The sequence below is a fragment of the Morone saxatilis genome, unplaced genomic scaffold (assembly GCF_004916995.1).
Source record: "Morone saxatilis isolate NCDOM2014 unplaced genomic scaffold, NCSU_SB_2.0 Contig24, whole genome shotgun sequence".
Classification (NCBI taxonomy): domain Eukaryota; kingdom Metazoa; phylum Chordata; class Actinopteri; family Moronidae; genus Morone; species Morone saxatilis.
The window spans coordinates 19,108,305-19,130,949 of record NW_023339807.1 but is presented as its reverse complement, the minus strand read 5'-3'; the positions used below and the strand labels follow the sequence as shown (position 1 = coordinate 19,130,949).

At 39.9% G+C, this 22,645-nt stretch overlaps 1 protein-coding gene across 2 annotated transcripts in view; it reads right to left on the bottom strand.

The window, feature by feature from the left end:
• LOC118336323 (glutamate receptor ionotropic, kainate 3) overlaps window positions 1–20,622 on the bottom strand; it is an 86,320-nt gene extending 65,698 nt beyond the window's left edge. The window contains exon 1 of one of the 2 annotated variants that reach the window (XM_035672937.1): window positions 19,742–20,622. In XM_035672937.1, the coding sequence (XP_035528830.1) occupies window positions 19,742–19,856 (115 nt within the window). In that variant the 5' untranslated portion in view covers window positions 19,857–20,622. Of the gene's footprint in view, window positions 1–3,325; window positions 3,495–19,741 lie in introns of those variants that run through there. The other variant, XM_035672939.1, reaches the window with a different exon arrangement.
• Between the last annotated feature and the right edge of the window lie 2,023 nt (window positions 20,623–22,645).

The window sequence follows — 22,645 nt, the reverse complement described above, 5'->3', positions numbered from 1 at the left end:
ATATATATATATATATAGCCAAAAGAGACCTGGCCAAGATCAGCCCACTGTCTTCAAATCTTTATTAAAGGCAGGGATAAGCAACCGTGTGACAGGGGAATGGCTGAAAGTGTGCAGGTATTCATTCCAACCAAACACTACACAGGGCGATTTCACTGATTAGCATGCCTTCTAGCTGACAGAGGGAACTAATTAGTGTAATCACCTGCTGTACCACGGCACATGGTTTCCCATCGCTGCTTTAAAGCACAGCAACTTTCTTTCTCCCTGAAATAGTGCTAGCTAAGTTGATTACAGCATATAATGACCTTGATAGTGTGATGAGTGGAGCTGTGTGCATTCATGGCTTTTAGCATACTGCTGGAATCTTAACACTGCACTTGACTTCCAGAGATGTGATCCCACCTTCACATATCCTCATTAGGAACCCTTTGCTGATCATTAGTGCCTTAAGTGCCTTTAATTGATAGTCATCTCTCACAGATGACTTTCCCATTATTTGCTGACTAGCCCCTGCACTTGTTAGCCTTACAATTCCCCACTCTCCCACCTTTCACCCCTGACTAGATTGCACAGTGATGCATTGAAATGTCGCTTACCATTCCTTAGATAATCAAAGCGTCTCCTATTCTTTACTGCATGATAGTGCTGTGGGACCTAGCAGGTCATTTCTTTTACTATTCAAAAATAATTTTCCCATAATGCAGCGTATGATGCCTCTGATGGTGCGTATCATTTTGAAGGTGAGTCAAATTAGATCATATTTTGGCGTTTGGTCCCATCAACACAGCGCCGAAAAGTGACTGACTGATGACACTAGGTGACTGCTACTGTCACAGCCCTCATTACTTTTTCTCTCTTTCTCCTTATTAACCTCCCCCTGACCACAACCATCTATCTTTATCTTTCTCCACCATCATCTACATCATCTCTTGCTGTGGTTTCCATCCATCTTCCTATAAATCTCTGCTTGGCTGTCCTGTAATCTACACATCAGTGACGTGAATCCTTTTACAGTCTTACAATACAATTCCTGCACTTCACTCTGTTATATCTGACAGTATGAGGATATATATCTTATAACTTTATGAAGAGGCTAAACACATAAAGGTAAACTTCTTCAGCTCTGATTGATTGATCTTCAACAGCCATCTTTAACAGCCTCTCATGTTCTATAAAAGACTCGCATTTGCTAAGCTCTAAATAGTGACATTACAAAGCACACCTGTAGTATGTCCCTACCAGTCCAAGAATAGATACAGATAATGTATATTCCTCCTTAAAACAGAAATTGTGTTACAGTTACCTTTTTTATTACCCAGCATTACTGCCAAAGACTTACACAGATTGTATTAATATTGAATGCTAATACAGTATTCAGTGTATTTTAAGTGAAAGACCAAGTAATACATTTGCTCCTAATGCATACAGGAGAATTTGCCATTGAATACATTTAAGCATAAGGAACTAAGCTGCTACTCTGAGGAATCATCAATTAGTTTGAGCGACATTTCTGAATATCAGTGGTGAGTTGGTCGACTGTCACAATAAATGTGAACATATTTATTACTTCATACCCCAACTAAATCCTGAAGAAATATTCCAAATCTCTTCGAAACATGTCAGAGCTATAGTGTTTTATCTGTTCACAAATGAATGAACCGACATCTAGAGCCAGCTCTTCTCTTTCTACAGCAGCAAGAATTTGGCAGCCAGTGTCTGACCTCCAGGCACGCTAACAGGCTAACGATACGCTAATGTGTCCCATTACGCCCGATTTGCCAGGAGGGGATTCTTTTTGTTGAGCATCATGCTGTTGGTGGATTTCAGATGGGCACTGTATAATGATGCGCGCCTTTCTTCCTGGCTCATAAAAGATACAAGGAGTAGTCCTGCTGAGAGTCATTAGGAGGGCCATTTACACTGTGCTTTTCTTATTCACACACTTTTTTGTGGTCTTTGAAGAGAGCCACAAGGCTACGCAGACATCCTGAAAATGAAACGTGAACCGCCACTCGGGCTAAAAGTAGCTCTTGTGAAAGACTACCCAACAGCTGTTCAGCTCTCGCCATTATTACCAAAACCAGCGTTTGAGGTTAATGCTTTCAGAGTAACCAAATAATAACCAAATAATAAATAAATAATAAGTCCTTACAAACAAACAAAAACTCAAATTATACACCAGGTTGAGGGAGAGCAAAATTGCGGTTTGGCTTGCATTTGCAGAGCATGAAACACAAATTAGCATGGTGTGATGCAAGCGAGCGGATGAAATCACATACCATTTTCTGCCTCCTCTCTATGGCCTTACTATTACCATTCCATCGACAAATTGAATCCAAGGCTAATTTGAATTGCACCACTGTATAACCTCTTATTTATTCATTGCTTTTCTCTCCCCTACATACTATTAAATCTAATAATTCTTTTTTCCAGCACAGCAGTAGCTACAAACTGCGAACACCAGAGTGATTCCATGCTTCCCAGTGTGTGCTTCCCAATGAAAAGAAAAAGTCAGATGAATATCTGCCACATGGTTATTAACTCCATCGTTTTCATCTTGGATCCTATTTTGCAAGCATTTTGCATCATACTGTTCGGTTTCGACCAAAATTCTGATAACTTCTTGCTATAGAGGTGGTTGCTTTTTGGCATGTGTGGGCCTGTGGCTTTTAAATAGGCACAGTGATAAAACACTAACAGTAATTGCAAAATGAATTCTAAACAATAACCATACAGTTCATTGTCTTATACAGAAAATACCTTATGTCAAAGTACTTAAGCACAAAGATCCAATATTGTCATAAAGCAGTCCTACTCACTCATGTATTTTACCCAAAAAATATTAAAGGGATAGCCACCACTGTACAAATAGTATGGCACAAATATGAGATGGTAATCAAATGTATATTGTCTCAAGGTATATATTGTTACAGTTTGGATGCATTTTCACATTATGACTACGCACTAGCCTTTTCCCACTCCCCTGGCCTTGTGTAATCTACTATCTGGTTTGGCACATTTGCTTTATTCAGTCATTAGAGTTTGATGTGTGTTAAAGTTTCTCTTTAACTTTGGTCTACTAATTAAATTGCTCACAGTATGAGCTGCCACTTAGGTTAAACAGTCAAAACCATGATTGTAATAATAATAGTTTTTGTCTTTGTATAATCAGCTGATGGATTAAAATATTATGTATCATCAAAACCTTATGTAATAAATACTTTGGGGATAGATCAGGAAATAGCATCAAGGTGAAAAATAGGCTGACTTGTGCTTTAACAAACTAAGCTGCCAAAATATGCAAGTAATTAAAATGTAATACCTTATTTGATGATTCCTTTTGATTCTGTTGTGTTGGTAGTGTTGGTAAGCAGCCGTGTGCAGTCCTCCACTGACGGGTAATTACTCCATTACAGTGATACATCTAAAATCTGTCCACTGTTTACTCTGTGCTTGCCCTCTCACATTAGGCTGTCTGCTATGCTTGACAAGAAAATTATGAAAGAGGCTGGGCCGGGCTGCACTGGGGTGTGTTTGTGTATGTGTGAGGGAGTGTGTGTGGTGATGGTATTAAATGGGGCTGTGATATTTGCCACTACAGAACCAATCAAGTTCTTATAATGGATGACTTGTCTCATATTCATCCTTGCCTGATGTTAGTATATAGCCTGGAAAACACAAATGTCTTGAGGGTGTGTGTTTGTGTGTGGAAAAGGAGAGGGAGAATAATGAATGAAGCAGAGAGAGAGAGAGAGAAAGAGATGGGTAATGGACATGGTGATACTGCATGTAAAGTGTGTAATATTTTGAAGTTTCACTTCACATCAACACACTCTATGATCAATGCTGATCATGAACTTGGTAAGAAATTTGCAGACCCCCTTTTTCAATTAAACACTGTCAAGGAGCATGACAACCATGAGGTGATATGAGAGGGAACGTAATGCATACCCCTTTGTTAATTAAGCAGAAACTAGAGTGGAGAGCAGTATCACTTTCCTCTTATATTTGAGCAAACTTTGCACTGATTACATTTGGAGATACATTGACACCATGTGGCAAAATTTTAATTGAAGGCCATTTCTCAAGATTGTGTGTTAGGTGGAGACACGCAGGCTGAAACAGTGAGTGTAATTATACTTGAATAATAAATATGTTCCAGTGATAATGTTTACACTCTGCTGGATATGCACAGAATGACAAAGTACTAGAAGGGTTTAAACAGAAAGAGGCTGCATGGGGCGGAAAGTAAGACTTAGCTTTGAAAAGATGTTGAATCACAACAAGTTAATAACCAGTAGCCACAGAGCTGACTTCCCGCTCCTAACCCAAATTCAGTGCAGAAAACAAATGACTTCCATATTTTCCTGACCTGAAGTGAGCACACACATTCAGTGTGTGTATCTCAAACCTCTGGACAAGTTAATCACAATGCCCACATGCCAACAGCAACCCCTATTGATTCCTGCATTCCCTGTAGTTTCAGAGAGTTTACTAAATTAAAATGTTATCTGGGAAACACTAGATAGAGGAATACTGTATATGCATCCACATTGACCTTTAGCATTGGAATGTGCAAGGCCATAATGCACACAATCACCACCAGGCACTGCTTTGCTGTTTAACATTCATGCGGCTTAACGCCTGGAGATGAGGTCAGCTAAGTGGGTTTGCAACCAAGAGGTCACTGATGTGCAAAAAACACTATAAAGGTGCTCTTGAGCAGGACAGCTAACTAAGATGGTCCTCCTAGAGCTATTTTGTCATTGTTTTTTTTTTCTTTTGTTTTAATACCATGGAAAACCTTGTTCAAAAACATATATCTCAGAAAGTATAGTCGTTGGAACAGCTGATAAACGATTGCCTGTGGTGTTTTTGACCACTATACACACATAGTGGTGCTATGGTGTGTGCATTTGACGTTCTACTAGCTGACTTGACTTTAGGGGGCAGTTACTAAAATGCATTTAAGTCATAAAACATGAAGAAGACAAGCATAAAGGAATAATAAAGTTAGGTATCCTTTTTTGAACATATTACCTCAGCTGGAAACATACAGTCAGTTGCCAGCAATGTGATTGTAAATGAAAATGATATGTCTCTGAAATGAGCTTTCTTCTTTAAATTCCCTTTGCAAATGTTTTATGTTTTATGCATTCAACATGTTTATTAAGTCACAAGAACAGACACAAAGCATTTTGGTGACAAACAAAACATCTTCTTACCTGCTTCTGTAATATCAGAGTACAAATGCAGCTACTGTTTCAGTTTCAAACATTGCATCAGCTCTATCATTATTTAGCCTTTCATTTTCAGCCACATCTAGATGCTCCAGTTAAGTAATCTAAGCACACAGCACTGACAGACTCTCTGTCACAATGCTGATTTTTCTGAGAGAGAATACTGAATTACATGTCCTCCCAGGCACGAGCATGCTCACAGGCACCCAGCTACAACTTGTCAACAAAACAACATGCCTTACTTTGAACAGAGGCGAGTGTATCTGTCTCCAGCAGTGACACATTACCAGAAAGGTGTGTAGCTTTGGAAGGTGTTACATATCATTCAACCCATAAAGAAGGAATACACTGAGGGTGAACATTGAACTTAGGAATCATGTTTTTTCCTGTTCCACCAATAGGTTATAAACCTCCCATTATTTTTTGCCATGCTGAAAATACTGTGTATTTGAAGCTGCATACAGTACAGGACAGTACAAAACCACATTTATTCTGAGCAGACCATTTGACATAAATAAGAAGATAGTTTGTGAATCCTATCACATCTTGACCAAATGCCTACTAATACCAGTCAACAATCAGGCAACATTTCTTGAGGAAGCAGACAATGTTTTTGCATCTGCTCTGCTCAGAGCTGTAATGAGGTCTGCCGTTGAGCATATGTTAATGCAAACACAATACTTCCAGTCACAGCTTCTTTTAACCTTAGTCATCAATGTTAGTGACTGCTTACTCTTCAGTTTATATAAAATAAATCCACATAGGAGAAATGATATAACAGCAACACCCGCAGTAAACTGATTTGTTGAGGTGACATGACATGTGGCACTTACTGCAGTTTGCATGAAAATTACAAAATCAAACAAAAGAAAGAAAATGTTAAATCAAATCATCCTAAATCCTAATCCTAAATTCCAGAACTAGTTCTTGCAAAAATGCAATACTATCACTTACTATATTTTCATTATCTTTCTATTGCACACTCAGACGGATATAAACACCCAAGGAGAGCTGGTATAAACCAACATGTCATTTTTACCCTGGTTACAGCACTCTTCAGGGACCCCTTGACAGATATTTTCTCCGAGGCTTCCCTTTCGACGCACCGCGAACACTGACTTCACTGACTCATTTTCTGACTGAACAAATGTCTAATGTTACGACAAGCCACTCATCTGCTACCGCCCTCTACTTCTTATGTAAATGCTTGTGCTGAATATGATGGTGGATTTACTTTTCAATACGAGTCTCCTCCGACACTGTAAAGTCTATAACCCTGTACAAGGCTGACACTGAGTCCTATTTAATTTTGAGAGCTGTGACACTATAATCTCCATCAAAGAAACACAAAGGAAAAAGTCATGTTTTATACTCAAAGTCTAGTAAACATGTAACAGGTGAAATCACTGAAACTGTAATGGTTGAATAAAGCAAATGTGCCAAACTAGATGGAAGATTACACAAAGCCAGGGAAGCAAGAAAAAGCAAGTGCAAAACTGAACCACCGAAGACCATGCTTTTTTACTTCTGTCAGGAGGGAAATAAGAATAAAAGAAGGAAAATGTACCAACAAACGCAAGTGAGTGATTTTATCAAAAGCTTGACAACAGGAAAAAGCCCATTTCGTGAGTCAAAAAGTCTGGACATGAATAAGCCTGTGGCTGTAGTCACTACTTCTTTGGTAGAAAATAAGATAAAAGCTGGCATGCAGTTAAATGCAATTGCACACATCACAAACAACAGGCATGTTATTCTATAAATCATGTTACATTTGAACTTTTACTCCGTAGGTGGCGTGTGTTACTTGAACACAGGGAATGGCTTCGAGGAGCCAAAACAGCAGAGAGATTTCATTTAATGTGTCTTGGTTGAGTGAAAAGCAGCTGCTGAGCTGAGTGACTAGAGGTCATCTCAACTGTATGGTGAGTGGAAAAAACATGCCAGAACTGCCGGTCTTCCACCAGAGGCAAAAAATATCATATAGGTACAGCCCAAGGTTGTGTACTTAGCCCCCTGCTGTACTACCTGTAGAGGCAAGACTGTGTATTTCAGAGCAGTTCCAACTCCATAATCAAGTTTGCTGATGACACAATGGTGACGACTGGATCACCAATGATGAGAAGGCCTAGCTGGGAGAGGTGGCAGACCTGTCACTATGGTGCAAGGCCAGCAGCCTCTTACTGAGGGTCAGCAAAACCATAGACTCGGTTATGGATTGTTAGAAAAAGCAGTAGTGGACCTACACCTCTGTCATTTAATGGGACACTTGTGGAGAGGGTGAGAATCTCATTGTGGACATTTTCCACACATAATGACACTTTTGAGTAAAAGGAAAAAAAAACCTTTACCACCTCAGTGAAGCTTAATAAATTCAAGAGTTTCTTTGGAGGTCTTCCTCTGTGGGGGAAGACCTTCTACTCTGGTGCTGTGGAAAGCATCCGAACAGGGGTATTACCAACCGCTATGGGAACCACTCTGCTCAGGACAGTCAGAGAGGGATTCACTCGGCAGAGCATACCACTCCACTCCCCACTCAGCAGCACACACTACCCCAGAAATAGAAAATTACAGCTTCTACATTTAGGCAAACACTGCTGTAGCCAATACAGAGCAACTCAAGACACTAGTCTTATATAACACCCTTATGTTTGTGTATGTGAGAAATAAAGCTTTGAATCCTTGAATCAATTCACATATTCCAGTTGTCCATATAGGGTGCAAAGACTTGTTTCAAACTAATGTCAGCCGGAGTATTAGATTGATTGCAACGGCTTGCCACAAGTCTCAACTTCAAGACTTCGACAGCACCAGAGGCCGATGCCAGGACATAAAGATAATTAATGCAGTTTATGATTTGAGGAGTTCCACACCTCGGGCAGTTCACCTACATAAGCTATATGAATCAATAACCCAGGCCAGAACCCTGAGAGTTCTCCGTTCTGACTGCTTTAACTTTCAATCATGTCTACCTACTCAATGATTATAAATGCTACGATGGCAATTCTTTTCCAATTACCTTAGTAAAAAAGACATTACACTCGGCCCATTTGCAGGTGCTGGTGCTGGCAGACAGAGAGAGGTAGAAAGAAGAAGCACTCCTTGACATAAATGTCTGCTGCCACCAATTCAGTTCAACCTTGCATCCATACAGTTCAATATTAATTTTTATAACACAGCCATCCTTTGACCAGTTTCTACGATGGACCTTTTTATTTTCTATTCTTCTATATTGAACATTGTGATATGGTACATTTTTAGAATAGTTGAGCTGTACGATAAATACTATGCAGTGAATGTCTCAAAGAGCATTACCGCGTTGTCATCTGTTAGCAATTTGAATCCCACAGATTACATTTTTGGCATATCATTTTCATGTGGAAAGATTTCAAGTGTGTACATTCTGAAAAGCAACAGGAAAAGTCGAGCATTGCGTGGTGCATTCTCTGACATGAAGATGAGGTGGCAGCACACCGGACGCTAAAGCAGAATGGGGGACAATTATGAAGCACTGTGCAATCAAGGGGGTCCCTGACAGGCTGAGCGGGGTCTGATGAGCCAGTGTGTCACTCCGGAGCTCCAGGGCTCCACAGCTAATCAACCACCAAGGAGGGGCTTGAGGGGCGCGATCACTCAAGCCCTCCATCACTGCGCTAGGAGGAAGGCAATCACCAGCCCATTTCCATGTGCTGTTATTCCCACCCCCAACCCCCATCTTCGACTCTCAAATCAAGGTGCACAGATGACCAGGGAAGCACTGGATGGAGGCAAAGGTTGCTGGTGGGTGCAATCAAATGAAGTGTGCAAAGAAGAGACAAAAGAAAATAAAAAGAAAGAAAAAACTTTTGGTTCTGCGAGAGATTTATTCAAGCTATTTAATAACTTTAAATAATCATAAATGGATTGGAAACATGAGCGGAACATACTGAATGAGGCTCAATTACTTTCCAACCAGCAGCTCATAAGATCCCTGTGATTGGGCTTGCAAATTGAAATGTAAGACTTGTAATACAGTGCATTGAGGAGACAGAAGGGGGACGGGTCAAGAAAGGTGAGGGAAGGGAGTTCTCATTTTACACTGGCAAGGGATTAACACAATGAGCATATGTTAGCAAAGTCACATCTTCTGTCTGTTAAGAAAGGAGGAAGAGCAAGTGAATGAAACCCAAACAAAAGCTTATCTTTTACCCTCTTAAAAGAACATGACTTCAAATAAATGGTTATTTCTTTTTTCAAGGATAGGACGATGAGTAATAGAAGAAGGAGACAAGAAACAGGGAAGAGGGGGCTCCTTTTCTATCACCATGATACGTGTAATGTGAAACAAAAATGAATTAATAAACAGACTAAAGTCTGACAGCCTGGCAGCTTGATAGTGCTCAGACTTCACAGATGTACCACAGCACGTAATTGGAGGTAATACCTCCTCCTGTCCTCTGTTTTAAGTTTGACGGTGGCTGGAGAGGCTCCCTACACTAATAGGCTTCACTCAGAAAGCAACATACACACACATCAGGCTTGTCCTGTCATCTTGTATCGTCCTCCAATACATAGGCAGAATATTGATAAAGTACATGCCTAATATGTCTGGGCTCGAGCAAGCCATCATTACAGAGTGAAAATCCATTTAAAAATTTTGCTGATTGTCCATGGATCTCCTAAAGGCCCTGACAGAGGAAAAGGGAAAATAGAAGAAAAAAAAAAGATAATGTTTTTCACCATGCTGGGTACAAGGGACATATACAAAAGGGAATATTGAAGTCTTACAATATAATAGTCTCTATTGATACAAGTCTTTGTGTTGAATTCTGTATCAAACTGATTCTCTACTTTAATTGTGATTTGTCAGTGCAAGTAAACAATTACGTTATCATTGATTAACATGTTGATTTTTTTTGACAGCAACATTTTTTTTTTAATCCTTTATAATGTGCAGATTTGGTCTTAAAAATACAAATACAAATATAATTTTCAAAATTTCCTAAAATCTTCAAATAACTTGTCCAAATTGCAAAAAATATTGATTTACTCTCACATAATACAAAGACAAGCAGCAAATCCTCAAACTTAGAACTAGGGAATGTTTCGTAGTTTGCTTGAAAAAGGAATAAAGGTTGATCAATAATAATCGTTACCATTTTCTGTGAGTTGACTAATCGATCAATCAACTAATTGTTTTAATACATTGCTTATTTCCTATATAAATTGGGCAACTAAATGTTAAATGCCAGCTGTAAGATGTACAGTGACCAACAGTATTCAGTTTGACAATATGAATGCCACTGTAGCAATCAACTCTCTTTGGTGCCTACATTTTTTTTCTGTTGTTGACTGACTGAGTGATCGATTAATTGACTAATCATTTCAGCCCTATTTTAAATTGCTTCATTAAGAGATTGCTCTGTTATTCTGGTGTATATTGTAGCCTGTGTTCTCCTTACAGTAGCAATGGTCCTAGCCACATTTGAAGTAATTATCTCTCTGGCAGACAAGCGATCCATATGTGAACAGTGCAGAGGGAGGCTGAGCAGGACATTAACTGAGCATTAATTCTGTGATGCCAGCGTGATGCCAATTATTTTAAATGTGGTCAATGTTCTGATGGTTATAAATTTCTCCAAGTACCAATCAAGCTAACAAAATCTCCTTGGTGTAAATGGAAGATACGCTCAAAAAGGTGGTTATAAAAGAAGAGAAATTTTGTGGGTCCTGTAAATTGGATAGGATTGAAAATTCCACTAAATATGTACGATAAAAATGTGAGTCAGTGGCTTTATGATAGTCATAGATGTCCTTATTTACCCCCATTACAAACTTTGCTTTGTTTGTGAAATTTCTACTGAACTTTCAAGTAATTTATAGTGACATTTCTAAACTGTGTTGCACATTTTCTTAATAGATTTGTCAGTATAGACATGTAATAACAGTTATTTTTATTTTCCTCGTTTTGACTCGTAAGACACTTTGTTTAAAATTTCTGTTTTATCTAACATTTAACATTTATTAAAAGAGATGACGCTCATGTTTGGCAGATACCCACACATCCTAACACAGTTTACTGATATAGATGTTAAATCTATGTATGTTCAAAATACTGATGATAGATATTGTACATGAGGTTTTAAAGATCTACAGTCATATGTAATGTTAGTGTTTTATGGGATTACTGACTAAAATGGCAGGCAAGAAGGACAGACATTGTTTGCTTTACCAATGACAATAATCAGCCTAATACACTGCAGATGTCTCATTAAATTTGCATATGATTATTGCAGCGTTACTTCAGTTGATCCTTTTCATCAAACCAGATAATACTTGCTGATTGCAGATTATTTTGGCGCAGGCAAATTTCATGGTATTTTCACTCTTGGTGAAAACCAATTAGGAGCATAGCTCGTAGTTTGCCCGGTGTTATTCAGAAATTAGGCAGCTTTCACGGAATTAATTTGCTATTATTTCTCTGGACAAATAAAATCACAACTCTGGGGCTGTGGGGTTAAAAAAGGGATTATATAAAGTTGCATTTTCCATTTCTCTCTGGAGTTGTTGCATCTAGAATTTTGGCCTGTGAACTTTGATCACCTAACATAATGAATACTAAGGAGGTCAAGAAAAAAGGGACAGTGTTTTGTAATGTCTAGAAAACACATATACTCTGATTATACTCTGAATCTACTGTAATTTATGGTCAACAACAATAAAATTAGGATTCATGGGCTATTAAAAATTTAAAAATAAAGTACTAGAAGTTTAAAATGAAGCTGGATTCAGTGACATGTAAAAAAAACAGCAACACACAAGACTGAACACTGAAAAACACTTGAGGCTGGCAGTGAAGTAACAGAAGCACTTGAGACTGGAAAACATGATTTAGGAACACAACAATCAGAAGCCTAATTTTTCATTAACTCTCTGTGATAGAGAATTGATTTTGACCGAAAAAAACAACCCTGCTGCTTAGGCGATAGACTAATCACACGCTATATTCTCCACCAATCACATTCTAGTTCGACAACTACGTGAGCTTTGGTTACTATGACAGCCATCATCTGAAAGGGTGAAAACCTGCAGGACAGTTAGTTTCCTGGCTTTACATTTGAGGCCCTAATTCATACAAGCATCACTAATAGCTTTACTAAAAAATTTACTGCCAGCCTCAAACCGCCCACAATCTCCCCTCTTCCTCCCTTCCCTGTCAATGATAATCTCTGTCTTGTTCCATATATCTGAAACTGGTCACATGCAGACAAGCTGTCTTCAGATGAGTCACAGGGGAGCATTTTGCGGTTAACCGCGTTGCTAACCTGGACAGTGGATCGGCAGCCGGTAAAACATTCGCTGAGACAGGAAAGACTATCCCAGATTGTCTTGCCTGCAAACAGCGCGAGTGCTGAGTGGAATCTTCTGGGTATTGGCTGTGTTAACTAAATTGACATTCGCTTTCAACCTCCTGGCTATCTATCAGTGGAGGGATGTGCACATGGGCTAGAGAGGTAACCCCCAAGTCTTATGCACTTCCTGCGGCCGTATTTGTTACTGCCGGGATGAGAAAAGGAAGGAGGGGAAAAAAAGATGTGAGGCAGAATGTGAGGGAAAAGATCTCTGTTTCCCCCCTGATATTTTTGGTGAAAGCTATTCATTTGTAGTGGTTTTGGCCTGAAGAGGTTTGTCTTATCTGTTCCTTCTCTTTCTCTCTGGGGGGAAAATAGAGGGCGAGTCTTCTCTAGCCTACTCTCTCACAGTTGATTAGTAACTCCTGCTCTACCCCTACGCTCCAGGGATTCTATGCCAGCTCCCCTTATACATCCCCTTGTCATGCACATACTCACACTTCCTCTTTTCTCTCTCTCTCTCTCTCTTTCTCTCTCTCTCTCCTAAACACACACTCATGCACACACATATCCCTACAGTCATGGAACAGCAATTTGAAGGAATCACACAACCAAGACCTGACATTTATAACAATGAGAGCTTGATTAAAAGGGCAGAATGAAACGGTGTCACCCTCCATTCATTGTCCTTAGCCCAAGTTAAATAGGATTTAAACCTGTGCATTGCAGCTGATACCTCCACTGTCAATTCTTGATTGCTCTAAAGCAGAGAGAAGAAAAGGTATTGTTATTGTAATGCATGTGCGTAACAGTATGTAACTGAGGTGTCGGAGGTGACCAAGTTTACACAGAGCGTCTGGGAATAGATAAGAACGTCGCTAACGCAGGGAGAGAAAGCAAAGCTAATACTGCTCTGGTGAATGCCATGGTGTTTGAAAGGCACAGGAATAAAGCTTAGTTTTATCTGGCTTGGGGCAACACACAAAAGGCGCCAGCATTGCAACGTGGCGGGTTTTAAAATTGGGATCAAAAGGTTCAAGCTAATTAACAAGCTAAATAAGAGTCCCCTAGCTTCATCTATGTAACCACCCTCGCTCTTTTTCCCTCGCTCTGTCTCTTTTGCTGCAGTACTTTCTGTGCTTATGGTGTGTGTGTGTGTGGTTTGCCAACATATACAGTCTGTCTGGAAAAGTGAAGACAAATTACGCCCCTTGCTGAAATGTAAAAAATAATCACCAAATTACCTCCAACAAGATCATTCTAATTAACTATGTTATATTGCTAGCATGACCCTGAGAGAGAAATGCCCCGTGATCAAGCTTTCTTCTCAAACTGTTTTGATGTTATTCGACTTTTCCAGCAGAGCCCCGAGGAGGGCTGAGATGGGGGAGTCAAATGGAAAGGACAAGGGCACATAATAAAGACAAATGGGTAGAGCATGAAATTTGATTCATTGCCCTGGTACAGAAACATTCACAGGGAAATAGCCAACATTGACATGCCATGAATTTCAAAACACTGTCAAATCCAAAAAGCGCACGTCCTGCTATAATGACATTGAGTCCCTCAGGGGTCTGCAGGGGGACTCTGGCAGATTGTGGACCAAATCAATCAGGCGGTTGTTTCTGATGGACGTCTCTATGTTGAGTTATGAGAAGATATTTAAAGAGTTGCTTCACCATATTGTAAAAAAAATATTATGCTAATGATACTGAGCCAATAATGTTTTCCATGTTTTGTTTTTATGGTCAGTGGAGGGATGGGGGGGGCAACTTTTAGTTACAAAAGCCCAAAACTCCCCCCCAAACAATGTCAAGGCATTTGACACATTTGTGGCTTTCAAGAAAAAACCTTTGTTATTGTTTACTTTCTTTCTGTATTGTTTTGTATATTGTAATTTTCTTGTTTTGTTCTTACTATATTATCATATTTTAATAGAAGTCCTTTTTTGACTTCATGTTTTGTGCTATACAAATAATTATTGTCTGTCTTCGAGATATCTGCCTTTATACCTGAATATAAAAAAGGCAAAAAGAAATTTGTTCTTGTTGCTCAAGGTATTTAAAAAACAAATCTAACCAAAATTATCTACATGGCTTTGTTCCACTAAGAGTTTTCATTTTGTTAATTTGGATACACTGACCCTTTAAGCTCATGGCTTACAAATGACAACCAATAACAAAATTGCAAAACATCTACCATCTATATAACAGTAAAGTGATTTAGGCTTTTTTTGAATGAGAAAGATGACATTTATAGCCATGAGGAACTCAGCACCTTATTTATTTCAATAGGCATCAGAAGCATATGCTTACAGCAGACCTTTCACTGCGGAGCAGTACGATATGAAAACACCATCTGGTGTGTTAGCAGCGGCTAGGCTAAGCTAGCTGGGGCTAGATAGGACCCTGCTGTGTCACAGGATTATCTTACTGGTTGGTAGATCCGCTCTATTAGCCCCTAGTGGCTTGGATTATTGGATGATCATTATTATGTGTGACTGAACAAAGAGTTAAGTACCTGCACTTCCTTGACGCAGTTAAGTCTTGTTAGTGTTACTGATCAGACACATTATGAGCACATTTCAGAGCATTACACATTTATTACACCTTGTCTGAGGCATAAACATAAACAAACTGTGTATTTAATACACTTTGACTTGGACTCACACAGTGCGTTTAATATGTGTTGACTGGCTTTTACTGACTTAACTTAAAAACAGGCTCCGCGCTTCAGAAAAGACAGACTATAATGCGCCTGGAGCACATATTTGTTTGTAGAAGTAGAATGTTCCTTTCTAATGCATCTAAACAGGATCACAGGCGAGTACATAAGACAGCACGTTCAGAGACGGGCCCCTCTGCTCAACAAAACGAACATCTGCCGTTTCTCATCAGCGAGATTGAAGCTAATGACGAGCCGCGAGTGTGCTGACAGAGAGAATGGAATTGGATTGTGTACAAGAGGCCCAGTGAGACCAGACATATGTTTTGGAAAATGTTGTGGATGGAGTATGGCTTTATATACTGTGTGTGTGTGTGTGTGTGTGTGTATGTGTGCGGAAGCTAAGATACAGATGCCCAAGAGTGGGAGAGGCAGAAAATAGACCTCTGCTATTTCTTTTGCTGTTCATTTATTCGTCCGTGTTTATACAACTGGATGAAGGGGACGGTGTTAGCACAGGTAAACCAACCACTGTATTCTTTCCCCCTTCAATCTCTACTTTTGCTAACAGATAATGGAATTACACATCAAAGAAGATTCTCCCTGTATCCAATTCTTTTGTGACCTCTACCAGCCTTTGTTCATATTCACTACGACAACTCCCCGGCCCCAAGCCTCCACCAGCAGGCTTCTCCCTGCTTACTCTCTCTGTCTAGGGAGAGATTAAATTTAGATGAAAATAAAATATTCATTTGCACTCAGGAACTGATGGCCATCTTAATTTGATACAACTTTTGATGCAACATCTCTCCTCATTGCTCTTTTTTAACACTTTTTTTTTTTAAATGTCCTCCACTTCGATCTCTTTGCCAACCATAATATCCTCCTGAGGGTAATTCTCAAAACAAGCGGCCCTTTGGGTTTGACTTTGTTAAAAGTAGAATTACAAAGTACCATTCCAGCTTTTCACGGTCTCTTGAAATATGTCTGAGTCATTTCAGATGAGACATTTGCACAAACTCCGGCGAGGAGGATCTCAGGGAGAATGCACTGTCTGTAGCTCTCTGGAAGAGTTAATCGCATGAAAACTTCTCTTCTTCTGCTGCTGGTGTGGGGATAAAGACAAGCCTCTGAAGTGGCTCTGTGTTTGCAGACTTCAACCAAAAGTGGTGACCACACACCCGATTTATCCCACTGAGGCTTATGAGTGGTCACACTGCATGCAGCTTCAAGTGCTGCACATTTGTCAGCTTACATTTTAAATGTTCAGGCTGTTTCACACACAATAATTAAGTCTGCAGACATGGTTGCCCAAAGCATTTTAGGGGAAGCTAAATGGAAAGTGCATGTGACCAGGTGTTGTAGGGGCACAGCGAGGAGCTAAGGAAATGAAATCAACATGAAATCATGAGGGAGATTGATTAACTGGCAATGATTAAGTGCTTTAAGTATTAGGTAGATAAAGTAATTGATTATTCAATAAATCCCTGTCAGGCAGTGAATAACCTCACTGAGAGAGAAAAGAGACAACAAATGATGAAAAGTCCACAGATGACAGAGAAAATGCTTAATATTCTGTCAATACTGTATGCTTTAACAATAGATTTATAATATACATGTACGAGTACATTTTGCTATTTCTTTGCAAACTGGGCAATTCCTATCTGATGGAGAAGAAAGCAATGTATGTAGGGAGATTAATCGATTGATTGTGCAGATAGAATGCTGCTCACGGGGGTTACAGAACAAAGCACAAAAAGCAACTATCATAGTCAAGGAAATCATCAGTGCACTGCTTCAGTATGCCTCTGACTTCCATGTTGGCAAACACACAAATTATGGACTGACACATGCTATGTTCTGAGAAAAAAATCACATCCACATCCTCCAGCACTTTCATCTTTATTATAACAACACAGCATTATCAACCAAAATGGCTCCTAGATGAGATGAGAGGTTGCAAAACATGTCAGGAAGAAAAAAAAAAAAAAAGGGAGACTAAAGTGAAGCACAGCGGGTAAGAGGACAAATACAGGAGGAGTAGTCTTTTATTCCCTCCAACAAATAGAAGCTGCAGAATGAGACGGAGCTACCATCTGGCCTCAACTTAGAGCAATGCACTGTAAAAGCACTAAAATCAATGGCAACAACTCTACCTTGGATGCCCACCATTACCCAGATGGTGTACTTGGAGAACTGCACAGGCCACCTAACCAAGAGCAGACACAGCACAGACAGAGAGCGCCGTGCACAAATACCACCGCCCACCTCGAGGATTCTCACTGGTTTGTTTGTGTTGGTAACCAGTGCTGAGAAACGGCGTTGGCCACCGTACACGGACTATAAGAGGGCCCTCTGTTGGTTTTTTAGCAGGGTGGCTGTGACACCGAGCACACACACTTGCACACCAAGTACCAAATTACAAAACAGGGGGAGGCAAAAATGTCCACTACACACCCACTCAAAAAAGCGCTCATCCCTAAACAAATCAACAGACTGTGAATACTAAGGTCCTCACACAAAGAATACTACAGTACGACTGCAATAATACACATACACACATATTGCATATGTTATGCACACTCACACTTAAAATAGATAGATCCAATTTTTGTCAATGCAATTATATAGAATATTATTACGGCTTTCTTGTTATTTTCACACAGGTCCATTTTGTAAGTGGATAAAAAAAAATGGATACACACATGGCTGCAGTACATAAACAGTCAGCTTCAAAAGATCATATGAAGCCTTGTTATTATTTTTTTCTTTTGGCATTGAGGCAAATTCAGCAACGTCCTCTTGCATGTCCCTCTTCTCAGCTTGTCAAAATACCATCTCAGGAACACAAAAAAAAAACTGCTCCTGCACTGCAAGCAATGATAGATTCTATAAAAAGCAATAGTGCTACTGTAGCACATTTCAAGGTAAATTTGTCTCAGCACTTTGACATTTTTTAAAAACAAAGCCTGTCAAGTCTATTTCAGGTCTTCATTTGAGCTCCTGCCACAGAAAAAAAATGTCCCTTTGACCAAACAATTTCAGTTCAGATCAGTAGAAAGCGAGCTTTAAGGATTTATGCAGTTTCTAAGACATCACTAAAGTCCACACACAGCAATGTCAGAGAAGTCATGGCTCTTCAGAGTGCAGCAGTCAGTCACAGGAACAACCTGGGCCTGCCGGACAGCTGCATATGCACTGAACATTGTTCTACAGTCGGAGACTTATTCTGTGTTTCTGTTGAATGTCTCATTTAGAATTTATATTAAACCTACAGAAGGCTTGACAGCATTCATTCACGGTTATAGGGCTCTTTACTCCATCCTGTTAAAGTCTAATAACTTTAATTTGAATAAATATAGCTTTTCAATGATCGCCCACTGCTTGACAGGAATTATGTATTACAAAATCAGAGTGGGATGTTGGTGATTTACACATATGCCATACAGGAGACAACTGATTTGGAAAGGCCATTGACCTCTTTTAGAGCACTGGAGAATATAGAATATGCACTTTAGTAACATTAATTCACTTTCACCCATCATTTATACCTTGAAGACAAAAAGCTCCATACCATTAAGATGCTCTCACTCCCTGCCTACTCCGGCTGTTGTAGTGGTATGTTAATGTGGGCCAATGCCATTTTGAGTAATTGTCCTGCATGGCACTCCGCCAAATGTCAAAAACGATTTGCCTCGTGACAAAAACCGTATTGATCTTCATTCTGTTCCTGTCTCTTGGCGGCGCAAAATGTTTTATCGCATCGCCAGCCTCCGAATGACAATTCTCACATTGTTCCTGGGTGAGAAATTGGAAAAAGACAACGCCAGCAGCACAAACGCTGCTTCTTCTTTTTGGGTTTGACATGTGTGATAGATCAGGAGGGAGGCAACTTTGATCAGAATAAGACAGTTTTTGTATGCTGTGATTGAAATTGGTTTGTTTGCAGTGATAAGATAAGATTAGATAAGATTAGATAAAATTAGATAAAACTTTCCTCATCTCCACTACATAAGGTGTAACACTGTTAGAAACTTCCTGTGTTTCTTAATTTAATAGGCTAGCTTTAATTTAACACACTGTCCTCAAAAGCTTAAACTTACTTCCAGAAGGCATGGCAATGAGCCTGAATTTAGCTGGTGACTCAACATGCTGGCTGCAGAAAATGGAACAGACAAAGCAGAGTGCATAGAGGTCACACTAACCCACAATATTTCATTGCATGGTCCCTGAGTGGAAAAGGCATCCTCAATTTTATAGGTAATTGTCTCCAGTAATGCACTGCTCTCTTGTTGCTTACTGGTTGCCCCTCGCTTAAGTAAAATGAGAATACACACACGACACGAATAAGGCAAAAATAAAAGGGACTGCTCATTTACTCCAAAAACTAACCGCTGCCGCTGTGAACGCACGGATGATGACCCACACTGAAATGATCTGAATAAGGAACTTTCAAGGTTGTAATACAAACGTGTGTGCGTGTAAATGTAAATGTAGACAACTTACCTATTCGAATAACATGAGGCATCCCGTAAGAGTACTGAATCCAAAAGAGACATGCAATCAGCGATGTCCAGTATTCCCAAATCGCACTCCGGGAAGACAGCCAAGTATTTCGCATGGTTGTAAAGTCGCAGGATCCACTTTTTAAAATTCCAAAGACGACTCAGAATTGCTCATCAAAACTGAATTCGACGGAGCATATATGGATTTTGGTGTCTGCGACAAATTTGCGCTCATTGTACTTGGTGCAACATTCTCTCGGGCTTTTTTTTCTGTTACTCACAAGTCTGAGAGCAGCTCGATCAGGATGAAGCCCCCCAGTCCCTCACAGGCGGATCAGTGATACACCTGCGAACGCAAGCTGCTACAATTAGCCTGCAGGAGTCTCTGTATCCCCTCCTACCGCCGATGCTATCTGTCTACTGGCAAGTACCACGGCAACAGCCGAGCCTGATGCTCGCACCGCTGTGGAGGAGGAGAACTGCGCCTGCGGAACTTTGGGTCGCCTCGAACGAATCTGTCGCCCGAAAAAGACAAACAGAGAAAAGCGTTTACGATGAGTGCTGAGGAATGTGAACGCAATCCAGACGTTCAGTCAATTCTTATTGCAGTTTTATCACTCCAGTCCCTCATTCCGCTCATGAAAACTGTTCAAATAACACAGAGATACTTTGTGAAGGGGGAAAAAGCCGCTCCGAGACGCTCCTCTCCAGTTGCGCACGGCGATGGCACGAGGCTGGTGATTGAAAGACGTCCAAATCTGTTCAAAAGGGGCTCTTTGTTACACAGTGTTCATTTAAAAAAATCTTCCCGTTTGTGCTGGATGGAAAGGTAGTACAGAAAGGCGAGCTTCTGCGTGCGTCTGACGACCCTCCTTCCACGGTGCCACTAGAGGCACGCGTCGTTACGCATACTTGTCAACTATGTCCAAGAAGTATTTTATGGAGGTGAGAGGGATCCGAATAATGACCCGGTTCTCAACTTTTGCAGTTGTTGCATACACGTGCATTATGTTATCCGTTAATGTAATCACAGTTTATATCATGAGATGTTGTTTTATTTTGTGTTCTCAGGAATCAGATGCACATTGCAATCCCTTTTACTGGACTGAAATGGATTTTTTTTTCCTACCTCAAGCAGGAAAGATGGAAAAACCCCGGCTGCCTACAGTATTGTGAATGGGATGATCTATTTGCATGAAGGAAATAAGTGTCAGCAGAGGATTGGGCCATTGACAAAGCAGGCTTCTTATCGCTGTTATTTTAGACATTCTGTCTGTGTCAATGAGTACATTAAACCCCCGTAACTGCTTGGTGCCTATCTTGCTGTCCATTTTTCATTCCTTACAAAGAGCCGTCAAATACAAGCTGCAGGTTACATATACAATCACACAGAGAAAGTGCTGCTCATGTCTCTCTCACCACTGCAGTGGAGGAGGGCTGAAAGTATCGAATTACCCGTTAATGTTACAGATTTCAGTAAGTGTATTAAGCATTTCTAGCATCATCAAAAGGCTGAAATTAACTTTGGAAAGATGAAAGCTCAAGCCTCTGGGATTCACTCTTATTAGATCTAGTAATATTATAGATAGATAGATAGATAATAGTAGATGATTTTATTTTCATAATAAGGCAACACCACAAATTGTAATTTTTTTACATTAATGATTTTCAGTTTTTAAGTATATTCTGAAAAATGCACTGCTACATTTCTTTCTGCTTAATAGAACACTGTTGATGAGATAGTGCTGCGGCTCATTGGTTTTATTTTTCTGTTTGGAATGGGGGAGAGGAATAAACTGTGCATCGAGGGGCATGCAAGCAAGAACAAGCCAGACTGACTGCCACTGCATATTCATGTCTCCCAGAGCAGATTTATCGCCTCTTGGCACAATGTAAGGACTATCAACGTGAGTTATGTGGCCCGGCTCTCGCATTATCGAGATTCATTGACTTGCTGCTCTTTCAAATACAAAATGTACACAGCTCTAGCAAACAAGACATTCTGGGTCTGTGGGTGCCCTCTATAGAGAGATGGCGGTCTGTGCTCTCAATCACCTGGGCTGATAACTGGAAGGAGTCAGGCCCTGAAGCACGAGAGTTCCCTCACTGTGACTCAAAGAGAGGAAATGTGAAGCACAAGATGTAGTATCTCAGTTAAATGTACACGTTCTGAATAGCTGTTGAAGCAAACTGGATTTTAATTGTTGTTAATTGTTGTGTTTCCTACGGCAGTTGGCATTCAGTCTTCATGTAGTCATCAGTTGTGTCTTCCGTTCACTCGTCGCTGTAACAAGTGACGTATGTTACAATGCCTTATGCCATTACAAGAAAAGGTAGAAATGCACTTTGGCAGTGGAAGGAAGTGGAGCCAGGAGGATTATTAGAAGCGACCAGAGCACAGTTGGCATCATGTCAACATGTTATGTTATACACACAGTCTTACATCAGTGTTGGACAGTATTTAGATCACTTACTTTCAATTACACAAATCAGCAAAATGCATGTGAAGTAGTATGAACAGTAAAAGTGCTCATTCTGTTTAGTACTCATCCTTATTACATGATAGACTATTATATTATTATTACTGATACAAAAATGTGTAAGTAATACTTTTCTGTTGTAGCTGGTTGAGGTGGAGCTAGTTTTTCGCCTCTTTATATACAGTTAATTATAGTCCGGTCGTTCACAACCTAGGGGTCAGCCCAAACCCTCACAAGATAAATCTGAGGGGTCATGAGATGATTAATGGGAAAGGAAAGAAGAAAAAACTAAATTGTCCTACAGATATTTTGTTGTTGAATAATTTGATCTCTTCAAGCCTCAGACAATTATTTAAATTATTTAAATAAAACTATTATAACTATTTGAGAAGTTTAGAGGAGAATTTGACAAAGACGGAACATAT